The following is a 17578-nucleotide window of genomic DNA, read 5'->3' on the forward strand; positions in this document are numbered from 1 at the left end:
CTTTTATGTTACAGAATTAAGTACACGCCACTGTATGTTTTTGTAATACCAGTTAAAAGACACATTCAATAAACAATGGCTGACTGAGTGTGTTCTGTCTCGTCTGCAGGTGTTTTATAAGAAGCAGAAGCAGAAAATAAACAGCTGGCTGTAGTAATCCTCAATTCCTTAAATTCCTTGTTCAGAATAGACAGCAGACATGCCGGTCATCTTTATTGATAGCCTGCCTCTTTCACGCTGCAGTTTCATAATAGAGCCATCAGGGGGAGGGACTTCTGCAGACACAAAAGCCTGATGGTGCTGCCAGAAGTTACAGAAAACAACAGAGACGCTAAAGGAGCAGTTTTGTATCTGCAGCCATGAGGAGACCAGACCAGCTGTAGGAACTGATGCAAGTTTATCACCAGCTCTGCGTTTGACAGAAGGTAAGACGTGTTGTCAGTTTGTGGAGCCACTTCAAGAGTGACATGAAACTTACCAGATAGGTTTGTGGTATTTCAGTTTGTGAACAGCATTCTGTCTTCACATTTCATGTATGTACATAAATGTTCACTTTTATAGTGTACAATTAATTACTATCCTTTTTTTTAATTCTAATTCATAATGGTTACAAAGCATATGTTGCTGCCAATGTCAGCCTATTTTTTTTTTTACCAGACAAAATGTTTCACAACAGGAACGCATTTCACAGATAACCTGACCTAATTACCCAAAATGCTCTTTTCTTTTCATTTGTAATCCTGTTATAATCACACAAACTAAACACTGTTATACTGCCCAGCTTGGCACAGTTGTAGGAGTTGTACTTATTAAATTTGAAAGCCAATAACCTGTATTTAAACAAGAGAAAGACGGACTAAGTGTACTTATTTATTCCATTTGCTGGTGAAGTTATAGTGTTTAGGCTTCCTCAACAGGCCGGTGAAAGTAGGTACAAAGGTGAGATGGAATGCTTTACAGCAAGCTGAAACATGCATTAAACATTTTCATTGCTCCAGTCAGAAATCAACAGGTACACGTCTTTGTATCAGCAGGGTTGAACTTGTGGAGAAAGGGAAGAAGACGGGCTTTGGTGGTGCATAACAAGGAGATAAACTACATCAATGAAGACACCTGGAATGGCGGTATTCAAGCAACAGAATGTGGCTGATTTCTATGAAATTGGAGAAGAACTAGGAAGGTGAGTATTTTTTCAAAACTTCTTAATTAAGCAGTACAAGATGTTTAATTGCAGCTCATAGAAGATACATGAGTCTTTGTGTGAGTCAGAGTGTGATTCAGCTCTCCCCAACATGCCCCTTGACGCACTGGTCCTCGTGTATACGTAGGTATGCAAACAGCTGGCCTGTTTAAGCTTGAAATGGGGAGTGTCGCTGTGTTTAAGGAGGTTGAAGCTTACAGCAAGAGATAAGGTTTCAAAAGTAAACGCACTCTAAGAAAACAAGCTCTGTTTGACGTTTGATTCGACTCTGGGTGGTGGATCATCAATGTGTTGAGAAGTTGAGTGTTGAGGAGGAGTGTTAATCAAGGAAACCGTGCCACATGGGGAAATAAAGTAAAGGAAGTTGGCATGGTGCAATATGGATTGAGGAAGCTACAAATCCATTATGCGCGGAAGGACAGCTTGGGCATGTGCACCACTTGCTAACAGATAGAGAGGGTGTGAAAGGAAAGGGTCTGACCTCTAACCTTTCACTACTAGTCAAAATATACACTGTGTCCCAGTATTTGCTGGTCATTCACTCGTTCAGCAGCTTCTTTGACACACCCTGACAGGACAAACCAAGGCCTGCTGTTGAAACGTGTGTTCCAGCTGCATTTATACGCCTGTGGGAAGGCTTTTGTGTCCAGCATTCATATATTTAAACAGACAATTCACTTGAACGATTACTGTTGCCATTTTCAAATAAGGCACCATTTATAAGTTGTAGCTAATGTATTAATGGTTAATAAATCATGCACTAATTCTTTATAGAGCAATTTTATGCCATTAATAAGAACAACTTATTAATTAATTTCACTTTCTGGGAAAAAGAACCATTATTAATGTCTCACCACAGTGGCTTTCAACTTATGTATGAAGTATTAGTGAATGATTTCCTAACATTAATAAAGCCATTAGTTACAAGTTATACGCATTTTTATAAAAAGTCTTAAGTGTCTACAGAGTGTCCTCTTGGAGAGTGATACTGGTAATTGAAAGGAAATGCATTGTTTAAAGACTGACAATATCACTGAGCTGCGGTTGAGCTGAAAACACGTTGCTTGAAGAGTGAGTTGACCTTCATATGTTGTCAGCACCACTATCATGAGAAACATTAAGCTGTTGTGGTTAAAAGCTGCAGATGTCTGCAACTGAAAACATGAAAGGCGCTTTCAGTCACACAAGGTGTCTGAGAATTTTATCACCAATTCAACAGCTTGATTTTTTGCGTGTAATTCTTCTGTCTTGTTGGGACACCTCTGTGGCGAGTTTTGGAGGATGCAGCCCTCCCCGCCCACAGTTTGTGAGAGCCTCATGGGTTCAGCCCTCTGTTACTCAATCGTCCTCTCGAGAGGGTGGGGAAATTTGATGAGAGGGGGCCAACAACTGATCTGTGTGAAGTATTTAAGATGTTCTGTGCTCTATGGAACTGTTGAGCCATTCACTAAAGGAAAGTCAATTCATCATACTGTCCCCCTATTGACAGACTTTAATGTCACAGGGTCCCACGCGGTTGTACTCAGTGTTTCTTTCCACTGTTGGTGGAGAGTTTTTGGTAAACCTATCTGTAAAACAACCCTTGGCATGAGATGTGAGGCATTTACTGACAACTGTACCTGTCTTACCCTCTGAGTGATGACACTGATGATGACATACAGTGGGAAGTGTCACAGTGTGAGGCCACAGCTGCCCTCCCACGAGACTGGTGAGACTGTGGTGAGCTGTTTCACAAGTGACCGTCACGGCAAGGCAGAGAAAGGAAGGACTTCTGTGCAGATGGTGGATTCTACATGTCAACAACAGACTCATTCTTGTCCATGTTTGGTCACAACATGACCCAAGAACCTTTATACCTTTACTGTCTTTACAAGATGCTGATTCTGCGGTGGCCATGAAACACTTAGTGAAAGAAAAAACATCATCTTTGTTAGTCATCCTTAAGCAATGACAAAACTTCACAGGATGCACTGTTGGAAAGGAAGTGCCATTGTCTTTACATGCCTCAACAAAAACAAAACTTCCTGTAAACTTCCATCTGTAAATACGGCACTTACATCATCGTGGATATGAATCATCCATAGCTTGTGTAGAAAGTTGTGGGTCTGCATTGTTTTTAGCCTCGCTAGCAGCATGACTCGAGAGTCTCAACAAATATTGGATGGACTGCAATGACATTTTGTACAGACATTCATGATCCCCAGAGGATGAATTATAATAATTTCGGTGATCTCTTCATTTTTAATCTATCTCCACCATCAAATGATTTATTATTATTATTTATTTGTAATTTACAACCAAGTACCTTCAAAAATAACAACATTCCCATCAGCCTTAACTGTACTTTGTGTTTAGTGTTAATTAGCAAATGTTTGCATGCTCACACGCTAAACTAAGATGGTGAACATGGCAAACATTATACCTGCTAAACATCGGCATGTTAGCATTGTCATTGTGAGCACGTTAGGACGCTAAAGTTAGCATTTAGCTGAAGGTACCACTGTTCCTAAGTACAGCCTCACAGAGCTGTTAGCATGGCAGTTATTAAATTAAATGTCTAGTTCCAACTGAATGCAGGAACACTGAAAAGGTCACATCACACCACACCTGATAAGCAAAGTGTTTCCCAATTTGTCTCTGGGCACTGCGATATTTGTCATTACTAGAAATACTCGGCACACTTGTGCAGAAGGAAATGAATTAGAGAAACGTTTTCAGTTTGCAGAAGTTTGCTGTCTTTGGAGAGACTGCAGGGAGGGCGGCGACGCACACTTAAGTCCGCAGCCTTCACAGACTGGATGTGTTGAAGTGAAAAGAGCTGACAGTCGCGAGGCAGACAGGTGCTGCTGATGAACGCAGTTAAGTGCTAGAATCTCTCCAAAGGGATTTACTGTACATGATGTATCTATAGCACGGGCAGTAGCCATACGTGTACAAGGAGCAGGGCAAGAATGCGTGTAGTCAGCTCTGAGGGACAGACATTCCTGCTGTGGAGTGGGTGAAAAATGTGTTTATTCTGTGCAGCCTGAGGGAACTCCATACTGACCTCTTGTACATTCCAGGAGTTCCCGTTTGACAGAGGTTGACGTTGGACCACTTCAAAACAAGTGGGAATCTAGAATATCCTGAAAACTTCATGGGCATAAACGTTGAGATATTCCATAATAATAGCAGATCAAATGGCTGACAAATTGCGTGTTTGGGCTTTCAAGCATTTGTTACTCTAGATACAACATAAATTATATTTCCTGCAGGGATCAGTCGGATTTGAGAGGGTTGAGCTGCTTCTCCTTCACATTATACAGATGATAGGGGTGGTGAGGGACAGGGCTTGGTCAATTATGAATCTGGCTGTCTTTGTCACGCCGCCCCAGAGGTTGTTAGGTTGAGAAATGTGTTTAAATATTGGGCCGGCGCCACTTGTCCGAGCATTCCTCCAACCTTAGCTGTGGATAATGACCTTCAGCTGTTGGAAGTGGAAACTCTGCGGAGAGATGGTACTTTCAGCCCCACTGGCCGGCTTACAGCTAAGACAGCCGGCACGCCTGGCCCGTTGTGGAATACCACTCCCAGCATCACTGCTCTCTCCGCTGTTTCTCCACACTTCCTAACAACACTAAAGTTAAAAAGCCCTTGCACTGACATTTGTGTTGTGCACTTTCTCACTACAACAATCGCCACAAGGGGTTATTCTGTTCAGTCTTGCTTAGCAAGCAAATAAAGGACACTGTTGCTGCTGCTGTCGTATGACAGTCCCCCCCCTCAGGGTACTTTATGTCTGTTTTTGCAAGTGGAATTCATTGAGTGACTTATACCCTCCTTTTGAGCTCACACATTATCGTAGTCATCTCTAACAGGGTCAGCCTTTCAGGGATGTCTCAGGGGTGGAAATGTCCTGTGAATAGAACAGATAGAGGGAGCATTTGAGATTCCACGTTGCTTCTCTGCGTCTGTCCCACCTGCCCTGTTTTTATTTTTCTTGTGCGGCATGTATGTGTCACTCTTTGAAGACCATTGTTACGACATATACCCCCCTCCCTCCTCTTCTGCATTCTCGGTTGGGACATGCTCACATTGAAATCTGATCTTGTCTGTTTTGTTGCCCTGATGTGAAGTAAATTAACTTAATAATAACTTCCTGGAGCTTTGTGGTTGAGTAGCGCTCTGAGGCATAAAATCAATTGTTCAAAAATGTTCCTTTTTAATAGAAACACCTGTACAATCTAATGCAATCCAATACAGGTGCCCTGCAACTAATACTACTATATATGTGTGTTTGGGAAGCTTATAATCTAGCCTAAATGTTGATTTACATATCTGAGGCCATAGTTTGCAGTGTTCCTGTACTTGACAGCATAATACTGGTTGTGCCAAACATTTTTTCCCTCCAGTGTCTGGACTTGAGTGGTGATAATACACCTCAGTAACTGTTGTTTTTGCGTTTTGAAAGAAGTCTAAATGTCTTCAGTGGAACTGCAGCCAGATGTGATTGTAGAACTCTGCAAACACAGGGACAGGGTGTGCCTCAAAAAGAGCAAACTGGCTCAACAGTCCCACACCAGCAGTCAAGGAAATGTTAAAGAGTCTGTAGGGTTGCTTTAAATCACATAGGTGATTACTATTGTATTTAGCCCATTAGTTTGTTTTGTGATGAGCTGGAGCTGTGATGACCTATCTCTCTCGCTAAGCTCTCTTTGAAAGTACAAGTGTAAAACTGCTGTGTGAAATGAGTGTGGCAGGAGCACAGTGTGTATCCATATGTTTTTGGACAGCTTTTATCCAGCAGCTCCTCCCAGCACCAGCACTCCTCCTTTCCACTCCTCCGGCTCAGCAGGCTGTTTACCTCTCCCCATGGAGCAGCAGAGAGGTGGCAGGTGGAGATTGAGCCTGTGGGCCGGGCTATTCTTAGCCCACTAGACACCGTGATGATAGTGGACACGGGCTGGACAGCCTCTCACAGCCACCCTGGAATCTCTGTGTGGACAGTTACATCCAAAACATATGAAATGCCTGCCAGTTATTATCTGTTTCCTGTCTCTGTGTCTTCTTTCACAATGTCTAAAAATACAACGCGTTTATGTTGCATTCAAGAACTTTGCAGAGGTATAAAATCAATTCCTGGGTCCACAGACTTAACTAATCATCCTAGTCTCTATCCTTTATGCATACTTCTGTCTTCATCTTCTGTCTTGTCAAAGATAAAGGTCATCTTCCCCACTCAGAAAGTCTTTGCCAGCTCTGCCACCACCCTCGCCCTCATGTCTTACAGAGGGATCAGTGACAGAGAGGCTTGTTTTCAGACTGCATGGAGTGGGCAGGTCATCCCACAGCAGCAGGAAGCGTGTAAGGCAGCAGGCTTAGTCAGGTTTGAGATTACAAGTGCTGGTCTGATAATAAAGCCATGGAGACTCACCACATATATTTAACTGGGAGACAGTGCTGGAGAATGTTTTCGCACTTCTCATCCAGTCTGTCAGTGGGTCAATTATGAGTGAAATCACTCCTAGATATGTTAGGGAGGAGTGACAATAAAGGAAAAAGTTTACTGTTGGAGTCACCCCTATTGTTTAAGATGTAATGCCCATATTGGGTCAGGATTTAAACTCTTAAACTAGATGCCATAACCACATGTCCACAGGCTGTAGAATGCAATACAAGACCACAGTGAAAAGTGAAACAATAATCCACTGAGATCCACTCTAAGCCCACACCTCTGTTGTGAAATATTCAGAGTTTTGGGGATTTTTTTGCTCTCTGATCTCTAGAGGATGGCTAGAAATTTGGCAGGAAGGCTGCTGGAGTGGGAGGACAGCAGCTCTGTCCACACTGCCGGCCTGTCTGATTGTTCTCTGTCTGGCCGGGAAGCAGGAAGTGATGGACTATACCTCAATATTTCAGCTGGTTTTGACACTCGCCTTCCTCCTTGACGCCTGTCTTCACCCGTAGCTACATCCTGTTGTTAATTGTTAAGAATTTCATTAAGAATTGTTCTCTTATCTTGAAAAATTAAAGTACACTCACCTCATGAGAGAGACGACAAAACTTAACACAAATAATGATAAAATCTGTCATTGTGATAAGACTTTAATCATTTGTCACATTAAAGAGACAGTAATATTAAGTAATGTCAGGGTCTTTTTTTCTTCTTTTGTGTCTGCAGTGGGCAGTTTGCAATTGTCAAACGCTGTATAGAGAAGAGTACAGGCACTGAGTATGCAGCCAAGTTCATCAAGAAGCGCCAGAGTCGGGCCAGCAGACGTGGTGTGAGAAGAGAGGAGATCGAGAGGGAAGTGGACATCCTGCAGCAGCTCCAGCACGCCAACATTGTATCGCTACATGATGTATACGAGAACCGCACAGATGTGGTGCTTATCCTTGAACTGTGAGTCACTTTAATTTAATAATATCTGCACAGTTGAATATATAAATAGAGTTTGTTCATGCTTGCCAAATTACACCAGTGTTACACCTTTAAAGCATCCAAACATCTCCACAGAGTCTCTTTTTGCATTTCAAGCCATAATGTCAGTGCAGTCCTTTTTTTTTTTTAGTGTCCATGTTCTGATCTGTGAGTTTGTTTCTGTGTACATAGATTGTTTGTTGAACCTGTGTTTGCTGAAAACATCTCTCACAGAGTCAATAAGGCATGTGTTGAAAAGGGGCCTCAGAGGACCCTGTCCGGGTCCAGCAGCGAGTGCTTGGGAACATGGAGGGGACAATTAGGACTAAATGAAAGCTCAGTCCAATCAAAGCAGGGGTGAACCGACTGACAGAACAGTTCCTGTTAGATGCAGGGTTACACACTGTGTGTCATTCAGTCTATTATGTTTTCTTTGTATGAATGTAAAAGAACGTCTGCCAGCAACGTTTCAAGACTTGTATTATGAAAAGGTTGAGAACTGCTGTACAGTGATTCATAAGTAGGGCAGGCTGTCTCAAAGCAGAACCAAATTGTTGCCACAAACAAACATATCTAAGGCATCCTGAACCAGTGCATCCAAATCCTGACAACTCACTTTAGATAACATTCAAGAGAGCCCTAGAGAGTCCAGATTATCTGAGCCCACAGGATGAGTCTCTGAGTATGTGTGTGTGTGTGTGTGTGTGTTACAGGGTGTCTGGAGGAGAGCTGTTCGATTTCTTGGCTCAGAAGGAGTCTCTCAGTGAAGAGGAGGCTACTCAGTTTATCAAACAGATCCTAGATGGAGTCCAGTACCTCCACTCCAAGAGGATCACGCATTTTGATCTGAAGGTACAACATGCTCCATCTGTGTGTCCTGACCTGTAAATCTATATTCGCCTCTTGATGAAGATGAAATTCTTTACCTCCACAGCTACTGAACTGTACGTGCATGTGAGGTCGAGCAGGCCTTAACGTCATATATATATATATATAACAGGTGTCTAATGTTCGTGTCTCGCTATTCTGAATCACACATCCTTCCTGTTTTCAGTGGCTGAGATCCAGACTCTCAGATACAGACACCACAAGGTTATCACTTCACTTTCAGAGAGCAGTGCCCCCCCACGCTGCTCTCTGATAGTCACTGTCCTGTTTTTCTGCAGCTGCACTCTTAAGGAATTAAGGAAAAAGAAGACTCAGTGAAGGGCTCCATTCAAACCTGCCTGAGGCCTTCAGTTCACATGAATGACAGATCTGTGCACTCATTTGTGCTTAACATTTTCTGTGAAATCAGAAAGTTAATAGTCAGTCAAGGAAAATGTGACTGTCTATCTGTGCTGACTGGATGTTACTCGCTTGTGACCTTTATATTGATTTACAGGAATCCAGAGCAACACAGTAAAGTCTGAACTAATGTAACTTAATAGCTTTAAAGGAAAAGAGCAGCGCGACTAAAACTTGTGAATGAACACTTTTAATCTGTACAAAAATGTTGTTAAATGAGTGTTACATTTGGACAGAGCTAGGCTAGCTGTTTCCTGTTTTCAGTCTTTGTGCTAAGCTACTAATTAGCCACCTGCAAGCAGGAGCTTCATATTTAGCGTAGTGGTATCAACCTTCTCATCTAACTCTTGCCAAGAAAGTGAATAAGCAAAATTTCCAAGGTGTTGAACTTTTCCTTTAATATTTCACACTAACAAGTCTGACTGTAACCGTTGCAATGTTTTTTCTTTAATGCTCACGAAAAAGACGGCTTTAACCAGGTAACTTGTTTACTCAGTGTTGTTTATGTATTGCCCAATCTTGGTATTAGTGGAAATCACCTGACAAAAGTGCCTCTCTGTTTTGTTCTTTTTGCACTTTAGCCTGAAAATATAATGCTGCTGGACAGGAATGTTCCTCTCCCCCGCATCAAACTCATAGACTTTGGACTGGCACACAAAATAGAGGCTGGGGCAGATTTCAAAAACATTTTTGGAACCCCTGAATTTGTTGGTAAGTGTTTTTATATGAGATATGTTTGCAGTGTTGGACGTTTCAAGAGGAGGCTTGGTGTTTGGCCTGTTTGTGATGCAGGAGTGTGTGCTGTCTATTTTCAGCTCCAGAGATAGTCAACTATGAGCCACTGGGATTGGAGGCAGACATGTGGTAAGAGCCTTTAATTACCTCTGACTCTGCTGCCTTCCATACAACATGCTGCAGTGCATAACATTGGATTAACCTTGTGCTGTTTTTCACAGGAGCATCGGAGTCATCACATATATACTGTAAGTTGGGATGATTCGTGATTATGAGCGGGAATCTTAATGTACCTAAAGAGATTAACAAGGTCTAAGTGAGTGTGTGAATGTTTGTGCTGTTGTTTCAGTTTGAGCGGCGCGTCACCTTTCCTCGGTGACACGAAGCAGGAAACGCTGGGAAACATCTCGGCGATGAACTACGATTTTGACGAAGAGCTCTTCAGCAATACAAGCGAGCTGGCCAAGAGCTTCATCCAACAGCTCCTGGAGAAGGACACGAGGTAAAAGAACTGACAAACAGCTGAGGGCCAAAGGTCAAGTCTGACACTTTCAATACAAAGCCCAGCATTAGAGCAATAAATCCTAAGCGCATTAAATGTGCAGACCTGATCCAAAATGAGAAAGAATGGCCAGCCAGTCCACAGAAATCTAGAGCAGGGATTTAGGCACATTTGTTTTCGGTACACAGTGTAATACACTAAATAAAATAAGCTAAATAAACATTATTTATACTAGACACTAATTATCACAAAGCACTGTGTAACACTTGTCTTTCTTTGTACCATGTGATCTTGTTCTTGTTGCTTAACATGTGTTTTCCATTTTAATGCACCTCCAGGAAACTGAATATTCCTGTGAAAGTTTGTCCCGGTCTGAACGTATTCCTGAGAGATTCACATCCTAAAGCGTGACTGCTCACCACGCTCTGTGTGTGATGGAGTTGTTCGGGTGTATTTACGCAGCTGCATTTTCCTTCTCTCATTCGTTTAGAAAACGGATGACCATACAAGACGCCCTCAACCATCACTGGATTAAGGTATGCACTTGATTTATGCGTGTCATAGCATGTTTTTGTATTCTCAATAATCAGCACCTCACCTCCTGCCACGTGTGAAGCAACATTTAACAGTTAATGTCAAAGGTATCGTACTTGTAACTGGTTTGTTTCTTATAAGAGAGGAAAAATCCATCTTCAAGTGAGCCAGAAAAATGTTTGACTTCAGGTGCAAAAAGTTCACACCCACTAACTTTTTGTATATGTTCTGGCTCGTTGAAAACATATTTCATCACAGTGACTGTATATTGTTTTACATCACTGCACCACACCCCCCTTCTGGGGATATATTTCTCACCCTTCACCTATCAACATACATATCTCCACACATCTTGCACAGCTGTGTTTTGCAGTCTGAAATTCAATTGATCGAACTGAAGCGAGATCTCACTAATTGTGCTTTTAATGGCATGGACATTTAACAACCTGTAATGTTGAAGAAGCCTACTCCAACATTAGCTGCTGAGGTGCATGCAAATGGTGTTTTGCTGTGGAGTCTTCGTCCCGTTTGGATACAAGCATGAAGCCAGGAAACGTAACACACTCAACAGGAATGTCCGCTGTTTCTTTGGGCGCTCTTACTTGCCATGGCTTTCGCTGTAGGGTCACACACTAATCCTACAGTGCCACGTCTGCTGGAACATTCACCACCATGTGTGTTTTCAAGATGCAACAATGAGACAGCCTCTCACTCAGTGTCCCCCCCTCCATCCTTCTGTCTGAAGTCCTGGGACCACATGGACGAGGATAGCGCTGCCCCTGAGGCTGAGAAGAAAGCGGAGCAGCTGAAGACGAAGCGTCTAAAGGAGTACACCATCCAGTCCCACTCCAGCGTGCCCCAGAACAACACATATGCCAACTTTGAGCGTTTTGCCCATGTGGTGGAGGACGTCAGTCTGATGGAGACGGGGCTGTCAGAGGTGGCAGGAGCCCATCACGCTCTGCAGGGTGATATAGAAGCGCTGATCTCCATCTACAATGACAAGGAGGCCTGGTACAAGGAGGAGAGCGAGACCGCGAGGAAGCATCTGTCTCAGGTCCGCTACGAGTTCCGTAAAGTGGAGGCCACGAGGAGGCTGCTGCAGGAGGACGTGAAGGCTATAGACGCCAGTCTGGAGAGCATCAGTGGGAAGTACAGCCAGAGGCAGAGTCAGCTGGACGCTCTGAGGCAGGAGCTGAACTCTGAGCTGCAGTGGTTGCAGGAGGTGATGAGCTCTCTGCATCCGGAAGGAGCCAATGGCAGCATCCACAGCGGCAGTGTGAATACGGACGTGAAGCAGGCGCTGAAGGAGCTGCTGCATCAGTCCTGCAGGAGTGAACTGTGCCCTGAGGCCAGACAGCCACTCACAGAGTCTGGCTAACATGCACGAATGAAGATACTTTTTTATTGACCTTAAAAAGCTTAACATGTTTTTGAATATGAGGCTGTTTGAATTCAACACACACCTTTGAATGTATAGCTGTGTAGTCTTTACCTTTTCTTTATTTCCATTGTTCTTTTCTTGTGTGAACTTTTCAGTCAAAGTAATAGTAGGAATAATAATTTGGAGAAATGCGCTTATTCTATTCTTGCTGAGAGCTGAGAAGATGGATACCACTTTTATTTCTGTATGCTAAATATGGAGCCACAGGCAGGAGTCAGTTAGCTTAGCTTAGCACAAAGACTGCAAACAAGGGAAATAGTTAGCCTGACCCTATGCAAATGTAAAAGAAAATCTGCCTACCAGCACCTCAAGCTTCCTGTTTAACACATTGCATCTTGGTTGTCTAAGCCGAACAAAAGCCAAATGGCAAGTTGTGGTTTAACGGGGGCAGCGTCTGACATTCTATAAAGTGATATTAACAGGAGATTAAACTAGATTTATTTATGCACTGCTCTTGTTTGATTAAGGGTTTGGTAGCTTTTTATTTTGACAAGTAATGATGAAGATAAATATTGATTATGAATGTTTTTACTGTGTTGTGGCCAGAAGAAGACACAGGAGCAATTCTTTTCAATGGAATGTATAAGAAGTTCACGTCTTTTGATTGATTGATTTTTTCATTCCACTCTATTTTTTAGACTGTATATTAATGTTTTGTTCTACAGTGGTTATCCATTTGAAAAGTTACATGTGTAATGATAAATGATTATATTTCATTCAGATTCAAATATGCACTTTTACCAAAGGTTGAATTTATTTATTTATTTTGAAAATAACCTTTTGTATTTCTTTCTTGGAGATGTTCTATGAGCCGACAGGAAAAACAACATCTATGATAAGATCATGTGTTTAAAAATGTGTCACCTCTTTATCAGTGGTTTTAGCATCTCAGCAGATATACACACCTTTGACGTGCACACTGACATTTTTCACTGATGTCTAAACACTGAAATAAAGGTTCATCATTTATTATGTTTCCCATTTACAAATTCTTGTGATTTGTGATGAGATTTCATCATATTCCCTGTTGTACCTCAGATTATAGTATTAGACCAGTACTTTAGCATAATGTTTTTGAACATTTGACTTTAGCATGAAAGACATGTCCTCTGTTATTTCATCCCTCATTGTGTCTCTGCAGCCTCTGAATCCCAGACAGGCCATGGTGAAGAGGTTGTCGGTGGTCAACTTGGAGAACTTTAGGAGACAGTATGCCAGACGCAGGTGGAAGGTAAAGTACAGTTAGATGGTTTCCTTACAGCAATCTGGGTTTTAGGAAAAATGTTGCTCTTGATTGATTTTGGGACTCATTCTCTTTGCTTGTATCTGCTCATCAGCTCTCATTCAGGATTGTGGCTCTGTGCAACCACTTAACGCGGATCATGAAGAAAGGCCACAAGCTGCCTGAGCAGGACGGGGTAAGAAGTGTTGTAAGGCTAACAGCAATGGCTCAGCCTGGACTTAAAGCTACAGTTCGATATTCTGGGAATTTTGCACATTTGCTTTTCCTTGCAGAGAGTTAGTTGAGAAGATTGATACAAATCTCACATCTTTACAGTAAATATGAAGCTATGGCAGAAGGTAACAAAACCTGCCTACCAGCACCTCTAAAGCCCACTTTAGGTCACAGTGTTTAAGCTGGTATTTTGGGGTGCAGCTAGTAATTCTTGACCCTGGACCCTCAAAACGTCATCACCTGCCTCCACACAAACTATTTCACAGCTGTTTCTTAACTCAAACATTTTGAATATTTCAGAGGGATTGTGAAAGTGACCAAGAAGAAGAAATCCTGAAGAGGAGACCGAGGACCAGAAAGAGAAGCAGCACTTCCTGAGAGCAACAACCAGCACCAAGTGTCGGTCAACGATGTTACTGTTGCAAAACAGTGACTTTGCACCTCTTTGACGCATGCTTTGCAGCTGTTGCTTGTCATAAAGGATCAGCTACAGTATCTGTTTGAGTGGCTGCTGTAAATGCAGCATTTTCATTAGTCAAGGCAACTTTGTTTGTCTTCAAACAAAAAACACAAAAACCAGCAGACCATTTCTGAATTCGAGCTACCGTTTTCTGGCATAAGAAGATATAACTGGATTATTGTTGGCAGGAACTGAGATATACACAACACACACACACATACACACACACAAACAAGAATGTAGGCAGCTTCCTCATATAACTGCAGTCTTAAAAGTCTCCCAGCTGTTGTTTAACATCCGAGTGTTGAAAGAGAGTTCCATTCTTTTCTTTTTATTGTGCAGGCTGCAGGTGGAGATTTACAAGACTGTCCAAAGCATTGACAGATAAACAGATTTAGCACTGCAGGATGACGAGATCTTAGCAGATTTTCATATCCAAATGTTATACATGTTGTTCTGCTCAACATACAAACATGCAGGTTACCATCAGCCTCTTCCTTTAAAATCAGAATAACTTACCTGAAACCTGCACGCCATACAGAGCTGTCTGTTTACCTTATTTAACATAGGATATTTTGAATTACTGATGTCCAATGGGACAATAATTGCATTTCATCGTATGCATACATAAAGATAAAGAAATTTCACAGTTTCAAAGTTTTTAAAGCAATTGTTAGAACCTGATATATATTAATGTATTTATGGTGTAAATATATATAAATGTCAGCCAAATGTCTTAATTTCAGTTCTGCTTGCATCTTAGCTCATTAAAAGGAGCATTCACTGTTTTAAATGCACTGTTTCGTTTCACTTGTATGTACTGTAAATTGAAATTTTGTTTAATAAATTCATGAACATGATTGTTTTCTTTGGGAGTTTCTATAAAGTCAAAAATCAATTACTCAATGACAATATAAACATTAGAACATCCCATGATTCGACGCCATTAAACTCTTTCCATTTTGTTTTCGGGCAGTCATGTTATAAAATGGCCTCTTTAACTGTGACCTCAATGCAAAGGTGTGATTGTGACCATATGTTGGTCTAGGACTTTGAAAAGTGGATCAGCATCCAGATCCAAAGACACATTCATGGTTGTCTTGTGGGATGTGCTAAATGTCTATACAACTGGGCTTTTTAACAATGTGATGCCTCAAGCTAATGTCACTGTCAAACCAAAATAAGGCTATAAAAGCCCTTGACAATAAGCACATTATTAATTCTCCGAACATCAACAAGCACTAATTGGGATGCGCACTTCTACTGATTTTTTCATCCAGCCACTGGTCAATTATTTAGTCTCACAACAGCGATGTTGTTTGAGCACAGTTGGGCTGAAAGAGATTGGGGGGATAATTTGACCTGAACTAAATACATTTTTGGCAGTGACACAATGTAGGCCAGTTCCACACAGATGGTAAGAAAGGCGTCATAATCAACAAGTGGGTCAGTCTGAAATCTGTAAGCCTGTTTGTTCTTCTGTATCCCATTAAAGAATTGCTTAATGTTCAGCATAAGAACACAAGCAACTTTATACACAGTATTGCATATCAAATCAGGCTTTCTGTTGAAAATCAGAGACAACCCTGTTTACATAATTTTTCAGACTTTCTTTTTTTACTTTTCACTTAATTGACAAAATGGAATACACAATAAAGAGACAGGGGGTATAAACAATCTAAAGACATCAAAATAAGTGGAAATAACAAATCTCCTCCGGAGCAACAGACAACTGTTTTCACAGCCTGAGTAGTACTCCTCCTCATGATGGGTAAACTGACCTTTGTGTGGAGTCAGTTAACTTTGAATTTTTTTGTGATTTCATCTTTACCTTTAGATAAATACACACAGACAGCAGGATACATGTAATACACGCTATCCACAGTACTATGCTATATTGGGAAAGTCTTTTGAGCTAGTTCCCCTCTTCTATATAATGAAATTAAACTTCTTTCAATAAATACTAGAACGTTTTGTTTCCTTCAGCCTTTACAACTGAAGTAAAACAGTGTTAAACTTGCCGCTGAGCTGAGCTTTATACATAGCTGTGTATATAGCATCACACTGTTGACTTTACACATCACAAGCCCTTATTAGAGCACATACAGTGACTCTTCAATTCATCAGCAGTATGTTTCTAATTAATGACAACCTGTGAGTTACTGGCATAAGATGAGATAAGAGAAAACATTTGGAGCACGCTCGGGTCACTCATATGTATCCAGCCTGATGGAGTCTATCTCCAGGCTGGTGACTGTAAATATTTCAGCCATGTCTCACTGACATATGAGCGGAGTCCTTTGTAGCTTTGTCATTGCTAGAGAGTGAAATGCCCTCCAGTCAGCCGTTACAGTTAGGTCTGAAGCATCTCACGTAACAGAGTTACAGCTGGTATGTTGGGATCAATTCTGTGGTCGACCAGCGACAGGGTTATGGGATCATGGGATTCCAGCGGAGTTACGGCGGGATGATCTGATGGATGGGCCGTTCACGCAGACAAATAAGGCGTGCTGTCAGAAATTGTGTGCTGTAACACAAAACCACTTCATCAAAGAGATATAGATGTCTTTGAAATGGGTCTTGACTCTGAGGTGTGAGGCACTATGACTCTTGTGACTCTTAGAATCATATCTTAGGCATTTGACGCTAAAAGGCAGCCTAATGCAAGCACACTCATAATCCTTATGTTGACTTTTAAAATACGTAAACATTAATTATTTTATGGCAGAGTTGTGCCTCTGCTGAAAGTTAATTCTAATATGTTTCTTCCCACCCTGTTGAGACGTTGAAATCATTGCACTGGCAAGAGACCTTATTGTTGAAGAATTCAACTTTGGTCAGAGATTTATCTTTCCACTGGTATTTTCTTTTTATTTCACAATGGTGCCACCTAGTGGTCATAACAAAAGCACGTGCAGTAGGATCAGTAGTAGAAGTAAAATTAATGATTTGTAGAAAATAATGCTAAATAATCTAAAGTAAAGGTAAGCAAAAAGTACATAATGATCATTCAACAAGTTTGTCTTGGTCATGATCAAGGCTTACAAAGATAACATTAACAAAATACAAATAAATATCATTAACAAAGCATGCAGACAAAAGAAACAAACAAAAATGACACTAATATCAGCATAGCAAGTGATAAATTGTATGCCTTCATATGCCTTATAATATATATATATATATATATATATATATATATATATATACATGTCTTGTTTACCCATCTGAAAAATAAAATATTAGTTGTAAGTATGAATTTCTCCTTAGAATATAGATTCAATCCGCAACTTGAACTCTTTAATAACACATTTTGTTCTGATTGGACAATCAACAATCAACCGTATGCCACAAGAACATTATATGAATTGCCTGTTGGTTTTGTGAAGTTATTGTATTCAGAGTTAAATGTGTGATTTCGCAGCTAACTGTGGCAAATGCCAACAACACATCCTCTGAGTCCAGTGATTCATAGTGCATCTTATTTTCTGTGAGCATCTGGTGCCGTGTGCTCAGTGAACAGAGCCGCCAGAAGACCTGACAGCGGAGGCTGTGTAAC

The 17578-nt window shown here is 41.3% G+C and overlaps 1 protein-coding gene across 2 annotated transcripts; it reads left to right on the forward strand.

Moving 5' to 3' along the window:
• Positions 1-326: 326 nt before the first annotated feature.
• dapk2b (death-associated protein kinase 2b) lies at positions 327-14824 on the forward strand. Of its 2 annotated transcripts, XM_070906864.1 has the most exons (12): positions 327-425; positions 1035-1180; positions 7362-7583; positions 8315-8453; positions 9470-9599; positions 9704-9752; positions 9845-9871; positions 9973-10125; positions 10616-10661; positions 13245-13334; positions 13441-13521; positions 13860-14824. In XM_070906864.1, the coding sequence occupies exons 2-12, from the start codon at positions 1104-1106 to the stop codon at positions 13935-13937; spliced, it is 1092 nt and encodes a 363-aa protein (XP_070762965.1). In that variant the 5' UTR covers positions 327-425; positions 1035-1103; the 3' UTR covers positions 13938-14824. The 2 variants fall into 2 exon arrangements, with proteins under 2 accessions (XP_070762965.1, XP_070762964.1); XM_070906863.1 differs by lacking the exons at positions 13245-13334; positions 13441-13521; positions 13860-14824 and adding an exon at positions 11405-12041.
• Positions 14825-17578: the final 2754 nt, after the last annotated feature.

The sequence above is a fragment of the Enoplosus armatus genome, chromosome 6 (assembly GCF_043641665.1).
Source record: "Enoplosus armatus isolate fEnoArm2 chromosome 6, fEnoArm2.hap1, whole genome shotgun sequence".
NCBI lineage: Eukaryota > Metazoa > Chordata > Actinopteri > Centrarchiformes > Enoplosidae > Enoplosus > Enoplosus armatus.

Excerpts from the sequence above, each read along its gene's own strand:
- dapk2b (XM_070906863.1), top strand. The coding sequence starts at position 1,104 with ATGAAGACACCTGGAATGGCGGTATTCAAGCAACAGAATGTGGCTGAT. Across the intron at positions 8,454-9,469 it reads TCACGCATTTTGATCTGAAG|CCTGAAAATATAATGCTGCT; the intron begins GTACAACATGCT and ends TTTGCACTTTAG. Across the intron at positions 10,126-10,615 it reads CTCCTGGAGAAGGACACGAG|AAAACGGATGACCATACAAG; the intron begins GTAAAAGAACTG and ends TCATTCGTTTAG.